General features: G+C 39.5%; 1 protein-coding gene across 1 annotated transcript; it reads left to right on the top strand.

The window, feature by feature from the left end:
• Positions 1 to 2334: 2334 nt before the first annotated feature.
• Positions 2335 to 3022, top strand: LOC109218508. The gene is made up of 2 exons (XM_019382873.1): positions 2335 to 2697; positions 2873 to 3022. The coding sequence occupies exons 1-2, from the start codon at positions 2335 to 2337 to the stop codon at positions 3020 to 3022; spliced, it is 513 nt and encodes a 170-aa protein (XP_019238418.1).
• The last annotated feature ends 6946 nt before the right edge of the window (positions 3023 to 9968 follow it).

The following is a 9968-nucleotide window of genomic DNA, read 5'->3' as shown; positions in this document are numbered from 1 at the left end:
GTCACAATCTTCCACACCTAATTGTACATGCATGTATACATAATACTATTACACCCAAGAATCATACCCCAATAACCCATCTCACCATCTCTACAACACCAACACAATCTAGGTTAGGCACCTATGTCTTCCAATCACCATCCCATGAGTTCTAACGTATATATCATACTTAAATAATTACCATAGAGTAGTTAGAGGTGATAGACATACCTCTTGTAGTAAGAATCTTGAGAATACCCACTTGTAGTGTTCTTGATCAATTTAGGGATTTGAATGGGAATCTATGGATTTTCAAGATCAATCCTTGTTAATATAAGTGTATAGGAGTAGTAATCAACTAAAAATACTCCAAAAACATTACCTTGGATCATAGGAGGGAAGTATGGGACGGATTCCCCTTGATAGAGCAAGCCCTAGCTCAAAAAATGACTTAGAGACTCTCCATACCCGGTCTTGGGTTATTTATAGGGCTGCTAGGCGCGCGACCGCGGTCAAACCGCACCCAAGACGCGGTGGCCGTGCTCGTACCGCGCTCGCGCCGCGTTTGGATGCAGAAACACCCAGTTTTCCCGCGGTCGCGCCGCGGACGCGCGTCTGACATAGGTCCGGTAAAATGACCATAACTTTCTGTATGCACCTCCAAATGACGAACGGTTTGACGCGTTGGAAACTAGACTCAAAGAGCTTTAATTTGAAAGGTTGTACATCGCACAAAACCTTATATATAAGGAGATATGCTTGTCCAAATTGAGTTCTTGTGTGTACTCATCTACAACTTTAGTCTATTATGAAATTTTCCGACTTGGCTTAGACTTAGGCCTCTCCTTACACCCCAAATCACTTATAATATAACTTATACGCTTATTCACATATCCAATTGATACCCATTATATCATGAATCCTCATTTGCACACAAGATAAAATAATTAGTCTACCTTGGCAACACAAAATCTTAAATTACTTAGGAAAATTTTCTGGGGCTTTACAACCATGCTCTATAAGCTGATATCTAAAGTGCTAGCAGCCAGAATTCAGCAAGTTATTGCATCTTTCATCTGTGAGGCACAAGCTGGCTTCATTCCTGGTAGGAGAATTGCTGATATCATCATACTAGCACATGAATTAGTGAAAGCTTACACAAGGAGGAACATATCTGACAGATGCATGATTAAAATTGATCTTCAAAAAGCTTATGATTCAGTTGAATAGAGTTTTCTGGAGCAAGTCATGATTGAGCTAGGATTCCCTATGAGGTTTGTGACATGGATAACGGAATGTGTTTCCACAGTTAACTACACTATCATGCTTAATGAGAGCCCACCCCACCTTTTGATGCTGCTTAAGGTCTGAGACAAGGAGACTCCATCCCCCCCTTCTTGTTTGCAGTAGTAATGGACTATCTTAGTAGAAACCTTAATAAACAAAAAGAGGTAAAAGGTTTCAGATTCCATCCAAGATGTGCAAAGCTAGGAATCACACACCTCAGCTATGCAGTTGATCTTCTACTGTTTGCTAGAGGTGTTTTATCTTCTATCTCTCATATTCATGGATGTTTCAATCATTTCTCTCATGTTTCTGGATTACAAGCCAATTTGAGGAAGAGCTCAGTGTACTTTGGGGGAGTTCCTTAGAATGTCAGAGTGGAGATTATACAGAAGTTGCACTTCACAGTTGGAGAACTACCTTTCAAATATCTTGGTATCCCTCTTGCTACCAAGAATCTCTCTTTGATACAATGGTATCCTTTGGTAGAGAAGATAGTTTCAAATATCTCTTCATGGATAGCAAAGAAACCGTTATATGCTGAAGAGTTCAACTGGTTCAAACTGTCTTGTTTGGCATTCAGTCTTACTGGTCATAAGTGTTCAATTTTCCTACAAAAGTCTTGAAAATGATTGAGTCTTATTACATGAGCTATATTTGCTATGGAGGAAATATCATCACAAAAAAGGCTCTAGTAGCATGGAACAAAATGTGTACACCTAAATCAAGTGGGGGCTAGGCTTGATTAACTTGCAATTGTGGAACAAGGCTGCAATAGCAAAACTTTGCTGGGATGTAGCACAGAAATAGGATCGTTTATGGATCAGATGGATTCATGCTTTTTATATAAAAGATAAGCATCTAGAAGGGATGGCAATCCCTCTACAAGCAAGCTGGATGGTTAGGCAGATTCTAAATGCTAAAACAACTCTGCAGCAAGTGCAACACAAGCACCATCTTAAAAAGAGTGTGATCAGCCAGTTTTACTTCCAGCTACTGGGAAATAGACCAAGAGTTGCTTAGAAATGTCTGATGTTCAAAAACAAGGCTAGACCAAAGGCTATATTCACAATGTGGCTGCAATTGCATGGAAGATTATTAACAGCTGATAAACTGATGCAATGGGGTATAACTGTGGATTCAAGGTGCTGTTTATGTCAAAACCATGATGAAACTGAGGAACATTTGTTTGTGGAATGTCAATTTCCAAAGGCAGTATGGCAGAAAATTCTTCATTGGATGCAAAGACAAGATGTAGTTAGAGACTACTGGGATCAACATGTGCAGTGGGTGATACAATGTGCTAAAGGCAGGTCTCGTGGAGCTCAATTATATAAGATGGTATATGCTGAGATAACTCATGTCATGTGGATCGAAAGGAACATGAAAATATTTGAAAAGAGAAGCAGAGGAGTTGATAGTATTGCACAAGAGGTAGCCTACATCTGTAATGTGAGAGCCACTACTAGGATTAGTAGTTTAGTGCAGCATTTTATGTTTTCTTAGAAACAGTTATGTAGGTTTGGGTTTTTCTGTAAGATATAGCTTCTGAGTTATAAGCCGACTATGGAATTGTAAATGTTCTATTGGTGATTAATGAAATTGTTAGTTACCAAAAAAAATAGATGGACCAGCACTTCCTAGCCTTATTCCTTTCAATTGCTCACGTTCGTCAGCTGACGTAAGCAACGCTGATAGTCCTTCCACACAAATCAGAAACAGGAAAGGTGAAGTGTATCAATTTGTCTCAATCATCTAGATGGTCGCACGAATCCTACAATCTCTCTATTAAGGTTAAAAGAAAATGTGGCAGAAGTGACACATAACATAACACAAATTTGGGAGAAATTCAAAAATAGCCAGATTTACAAGTGGTCGTTCAAAAATAGCTCAGTTTCAAATGTAATCGAATTTTAGCCACTTTTCATGTAAAGATAAATCTGAGCGAAAACACTGTTCAAAACCCGGAAAATACGCCAGCATATTATACTGGAGTTCCAGGATAAGTATGCTGGAACTCCAGCATAATATGATTGAGTTCCAGCATAAGTACACTAGAACTCCAGCATAATATACTGGAGTTCCAGCAAAGTATAATGGTCCAGTATAATATGCTGGAAGTTCATACACAAGTGCTCGAATCTCCAGTATATTATGCTGGAACTCTCTGTGTGTTGGAGTTCCACCATAATATGCTGGAAGTTCATACACAGGTGCACCGAACTCCAGTATATTATGCTGGACCGGTCTCTGTTGTAGCAAAATAGATGATTGAGTACTAGAAAAAGAACGAGTTAGAATATCTGGTCTAGCATTATCTAGTGCAATTTGATAAGCACTATAAATAGTTAGGGCATTTATTTTAATTGAGGCTTGTGCGTCCGAAAGTGTAGACAACTCCTCAGGTGCAAGTGCTAAACCATTATAAATAGATCGATACCAATATTGAGGACCACCTAATTTCATAGTAGGATTTAACAAGGCAGCAATATCCTAAATATGGGGAATAGGGAAAATATATTTTTAAAATTTCTTTCTGATAGAATCAATAGCTACTTCATAAATTTCCCCATTCTCTGAAAAATAAGAAACAAATTTGCAAGATCTGCAAGATAAACTAAACAGTTCGAAATAGTAGGATAATCCAGAAAAGCCATCTCTTTGACACAAGTTTTACACTTAGCTTTATTTCTTTCTCTTATTTGAATACAAAATGGCCAAACAAGAGATGTTTCGTCCCGTTTAGAAGGTTGTCTAGAAAAAGTAGGGGTAGTAACAGGGGGGTCAACCGGGGCATCATTTGGATTAGTTGGGTTAACTTGAGTAACAAGACTAGTGGGTGCATCATCATCCAGTTGCGTTTCATCTAAATCTATTTCCTGCTCATCTTCTTCATCAATAGTTGGATTACCATAAAGAGAATTCATATTTTCATGATCTAAGTTTTCACCACCTCTAACATTATGCACATATTGATTCTCCGTAAATTGTAATAAACTATTATCACTATCAAGAATAGGAGCAGGTGGAGGGCGGGTATGGGGTTTGGGTAGGGGAGGCTGGGGAATTAGAGGAGGAATAGATTGGTCACTAGATTCACCACTCTTGGATTTCCCCTTATTTTTACTAAACATTTTTTTTTAAGTAATAGGCCATCTTAATTATAATTATACAAAGGAATTAAATAAAATAAATAAAACTATAATATTAAAACTAAAGAGTTGGAACGAGTTTACCGAATTGACGAACAACTTGTTAAAATTAATTATTATTGAAGACTTGAATACTTCAATTCACCAACTTCATAATTTTTCACACAAGTTGCAATAACAAAGTAACCAATTTTAGAAAAAAAATTAGAGAGAAATTGAGAGAGATTGATGATTTGGTGAAGAAAAATAAAAGAATGAGGGGGTATTAAAATAGGGAAAAAAATATAATTATAAAAAGTTTGGGGTTAAAACAAAGTTGGGGGCAGGGGGGGTTTAAATGGCTATTTTGGCAGCCATAACGGCTAAATTTTAAAGGTGCAACGGTCAGATTTTGATTTGAGAAAAAAAAAATAAAGTTAGCCGTTGGGCCTGTTTAGGACCGTTTGGGACCGGTTGAACCGGCCCACTTAGGAGCCGGTCCCGAGCCCAAACGGTCCCGATCCTAACGGGCTTTGCGTGTGAACCGGCCCACATGAGCCTGTATGTCTCTTTTGTGACAGGCTTAAACGGGTAGGACCGTTTAGGCCCACTACCAATATGGGCTCGTGGGCCTGGGCCGGTCCCGGGCCTAACCGGCCCACTTGCCACCCTTATTCACAACAAAAGCTAACTGGTTTGGAGAGATAATCAAAGGCATCAAAAGTTTAATGCAAGCCCAAAGAATTTTGGCATTGATCTTATACAAAGCGGTTTTCTTATTCCATGTCACCTATTAGTACATGTTGTATTATTCTCTTCGGTTACCCTGTTACTTTGTTGCAATTGTTTGTTGCTTTAGTTTCACCGTTCCTTGAGTCAAGGATCTATCGAAAACATCCTCTTTATCTTCATAAGTTAGGGGTAAGGTCTGCGTACACACTACCCTTCCCAGACCTCATTTGTGAGATTACACTGGGTTTATTATTGTTGTTGTTGTTGTTGTTATCGTCGTCTTATACAAAGCGGAGCATAAGCTTATCGGCCTAAAATGATGTATAGCATTCGGTGTTTTCATATTTGGGCTCCAAAATTTAGCCCCCCCCCCCCCTTGAGCCACCCCTATTTGCAGCCACAATATATAACCCTCTTCATCTCATTTTGCAATAACAAACTAAAAAGATACCAAAGGATGTGTGTAACGACCCGGCAGGTTGTTTTGAGAAATTAAGCTCTGTTCGGCAGCGTAAGGTCTGGATTTTCTTCATAATATGAGTATCGACTTGCGTGCATGGTTGAATTCAGTTAACGAATGATTCAGAATCAAATTGCAAGAAGGAATCTAGTTTTGGAAGTTTGAACGGTGAGAATTTGACCGGAGTTGGACTTTTGAGTAAACGGCCCCGGAATTGGTTTTGGGTGATCTCAACAGCTTTGTATAGTGATTTTAGACGTAGGCGTGCGTTCGGATTATTTTTTGGAGGTCCGTAGCTAATTTAGGCTTGAAATGCCGAAAGTTGAATTTTTGAAGTTTTCGATTCGATAGTGAGATTTTGATATCGGGGTCGGAATGGAATTCCGGAAGTTGGAGTAGCTCCATAGTGTTTAATGTGACGTGTGTGCAAAATTTCAGGTTATTCGGACGAGGTTTGATAGACTTTTTGATCGAAAGCGTAATTTGAGAGTTCTTGGAATTCTTAGGCTTGAATCCGATGAAAAATTGATGTTTTGATGTTGTTTTGAGCGTTCCGAAGGTTAGAACAACTTTGAATGATGTTTTAGGATTGGTTGACATATTTGGTTGAGGTCCCGAAGGTAATATTCTTGACATCATAACTCGTTTATATGTGATTAAAGGTCTAATTAATGGTGAAAAATTAGGGAAAAATCAGTGCAAAATGGGTAATTAGGGCTTGAGATTAAGAGACCTTAAAATGGGTATTTGAGAGGTCAATTGAACTCTGATTTCAGTGTTCTTGATATGTATAGACTCGTGAGAGTACGAGGGTTCTGAAAATGTGAATATTTCCCGATTCCGCAGCGTGGGCTCGAGGGGAGTTTTGGTCATTTTACTAAATTTCGCGTATTAGCTTAGAATTTGTTTGTAGAATTAGTTACTTGAAGTGTTATTTACATTATGCAATTGAATTGAATAGGTTTGGTCCATTTGGAGTTGAGTACTCGTGGCAAGAACCTGGTTTCGGGTTGATTTTGAGCCAGTTCGAGGTAAGTATCTTGCCTAACCTTGTGTGGGGGACTTTCCCTTAGGATTTGAGTCTGCTGTGTTGATTGAAGTTTGTGTACGCGAGGTGAGAGCGCGTGCTCGGACTTATTTGTGGAAAAATTGGCCTTTTAGGATTCTTAGGTCCTTATATTCACTGTGTAAGAATGTGTACTTGATATGCTTGAGTTTTCCTCTTACTAGTTTCACCTCTACATGATCTAATTGGAATTAAGTGCTCATGATTCATTCTTATATCCTATTTGACTCTTATTTTGCTTAACTGAAGATTTTTACCTCTTCTACTGTCATGCCATCTTTCATAACTGCTTGTCTATATTAGAAATCATTATTATCTCCCCTGTAATTATTTAGTCTTGATTGAGGTGATTATTATCTTCCCGCTGCTCATCCTTAGTGGAAATTATTGTATATTCTTCGTAAATTGCCCAACCTTAAAAGAAGTTTAGGTAATCTATATTTAGTGGACATTTCCTTATTTGGAATTATTTGATTCGTGTTAGCTTCCTTGTTGTTGAATTACATATTGTGGGATCGTTGCTTCATATTATTTTCTTCCTTGTTAAGTTGTTCTTATCACGCTTAGTATTCTCTATTGTGGTTATTCCTTGTGAGCTAGTTTTACCATCTCCTTATGATCGAAAGTTCTTGAGTTGATTTACTTGTCGTATTCTTGTATATATTTTCATTGTTGCTGTTGTACTTATTGTGGTGGTGCACGAGGTTTCTGCCGTGCGGTTGTTGATATTGTGATGCATGAGGTTTTTGCCGTGCGGCTGTTGTTATGGGGTTGCACGAGGTTTCTGCCGTGCTATTGCTACTATTGATATATTGCACATGCGGCGTGACAAGGCAGGGTATGTATATATATATATGCTTATATGTGGGTTGCGCATGTGGCGAGACAAGGTGCGAACATTATGATGCACGTGTGGCGAAACAAAGCGGGCACTCATTATGTTATTATTTGCACACGTGGCGAGACAAGGTGGGCTATGTCAGGGTGTGACGACCCAACCCGTCGTCACGTGTGTTACCGCCCCGTTTTCCCCATTTTTCTATTTCTTTATGCTTCATTATCAGTATTTGATGTGTTAGAGTTGATTTGGATTAGTTCTAGAAGGAAATGAGACACTTAGTCTCTTTAAGGAAGGTTTGTTTTGGAAAAGTCAACCGGACATTGACTTTTGTGTTAGAGGGCTCGGATATGAATTCCGATGATTCGCTTAGCTTCGGGGGATGATTTGTGACATAGGAGTGTGATCAAAAGTGATTTTGGAGGTCCGGAGTAGAATTAGGCTTGAATTGGCAAAGTTAGAATTTTTGCGAATTTCGGTCAATAGGTGAGATTTTGATCCGAGGGTCGGAATGGAATTCCGAGAGTTTAGTAGCTTCGTTAGGTGATTTGGGATGTGTGTGCAAAATTTCAGGTCATTCGGAGGTGTTTTGGTTGGGTTTTTGATCGAATGCGTGTTTCGGAAGTTTTGGAAGAACTTAGGCTTGAATTCGATGAGAAATGATGGTTTTAGCGTTGTTTGAGGTGTTTTGATGATTGGAGCAAGTTTGAATAAGGCATTGGATCATGTTATTTTTGGTTGAGGTCCCGGTGGCCTCGGGTTGAGTTCGGATGGTTAAATGGAGAGTTTCGGAATTTTTGCATGGTTAAGATCTACTGGTATCTGGTATTTTCGCACCTGCGGTTGTGGGACCATAGGTGCGGTCACGCAGAAGGGAAGGGAGGATCGCAGAAGCGATATTTGGCCTGGGTGTTGTTTCCGCAGAAGCGGTTGGAGGAGCCGCAGATGCGGGAGTGAGGTCGCAGAAGCGGACCTTGGGACTTTGGGAATTTTCGCAAAAGCAGAAGAAGGCTGCAAGATCGGAAGTCGCAGAAGCGACAACTGTACCGCAGATGCGGAAACAACTGATCAGAAAGGAGTTTTAATTCCTTCGCGAAATTTCAAAAGAGTTCATATTTTCACTTCGGACTTGGAGAGTTTTTGGGCGATTTTGAAGAGGGTTTCAAGGACTTCGATCAAGTAAGAATACTTGGACTTAGAACACGATTTTATGATGCAAATACATGAATTTGACTGAAAAATCAAGGAATTAAAGGTCAAAAATGGAGGTTAGGGCTTGAAACCTAAGAGAGCAAAAATGGGAATTTGAGGGGTCATTTGGACTCCGATTTTGGTGTTCTTTATATGTATAGACTCGTGGCGAGATAAGGAATCCGTTGATGGTAAATTTACTGATTTTCGAGAAGTGGGCCCGGGGCTCGGGTTTTTGCTAATTTCGGGAATTTCACTATTTTTCGATTGTTTTCGATTGGGTATTGTCCCATTAGCATATTGTGATGTATTTGTTGTGGTTTTGATCAGATTCGGTACGCGAGGAGGTTAATTCGAAAGGCAAAGGCATAGCAAGCAAGGACTTTAGCCGGCTTGAGGTTAGTAATAAATGTTAATGCTGTGTTGAGGTGACTTGCATGCCGGATAACGGGCGTGGGGTAGAGCACCGTCGGGGATAGTGACTTGGTCCGTCCCGCTTAATGAAATTACTACCTAATTGATTGTAGATTAGTAACATCCTTATAAAAATGGATTAATTGTCATAATTGGGCTTTGTGCCAACTACTTGAATCCTTCAGGGATTATTTTTAGTGGTTTCTTACCATAATTATAAGTATTGAACTCAGTCCTGGTATTTAATACTGTTTTGTAAACTCAGCTATTTTTCTCAAAGTAGAAACTAAATTAATATTTTTAAATGAAGTTTGGGCTGAATATTTTTATGTTATTGTGCCTGAGGGGCTTATGTGATTTTGGACTGAGTATGGGATTGGGCTGCACGCCGCAGCGGTATGATATTGATATTGATATGAGGCCGAGGGCCTGTTTGATGCCGCGATATGGCTTATTATTGCGCTTGGGCCGTAAGGGGCCACTCCCGGAGTCTGCACACCCCCAGTGAGCGTCGTCGATGATAAATAAATGGAGCGGGCTGCACGCCGCAGCGGGTACTGGAGAGTACCGGTTTATGTGTTTCATTGCATATTTAATTGTCATTTATTCTTTATTCTGATGCGATAATTCTATAATTTTTTTCACTGTTTTACTGTATTATGCTACTGGATCATGTTGTTGTGTTTAGCTTCACTTTGTGCCTATTTAGGATTTCTTATTCTCAGACTGTATTTATGTTTATTACTTTCTGGGTTGGAATTACTCACATTACTCCCTGCACCTTGTGTGCAGATTCAGGCGCACCCACTGAGGCTGAGTGAGATCTTTCTCTGCCTAACATCACATTCGGGAGATTCAAGGTAGCTGCAAATT

The sequence above is a fragment of the Nicotiana attenuata genome, unplaced genomic scaffold (assembly GCF_001879085.1).
Source record: "Nicotiana attenuata strain UT unplaced genomic scaffold, NIATTr2, whole genome shotgun sequence".
NCBI lineage: Eukaryota > Viridiplantae > Streptophyta > Magnoliopsida > Solanales > Solanaceae > Nicotiana > Nicotiana attenuata.
The sequence above is the reverse complement of the archived record's forward strand: the minus strand, read 5'-3'. Positions and strand labels throughout refer to the sequence as shown.

Excerpts from the sequence above, each read along its gene's own strand:
- LOC109218508 (XM_019382873.1), top strand. The coding sequence starts at position 2,335 with ATGTGGCTGCAATTGCATGGAAGATTATTAACAGCTGATAAACTGATG. Across the intron at positions 2,698-2,872 it reads TTGATAGTATTGCACAAGAG|TTACCAAAAAAAATAGATGG; the intron begins GTAGCCTACATC and ends TGAAATTGTTAG.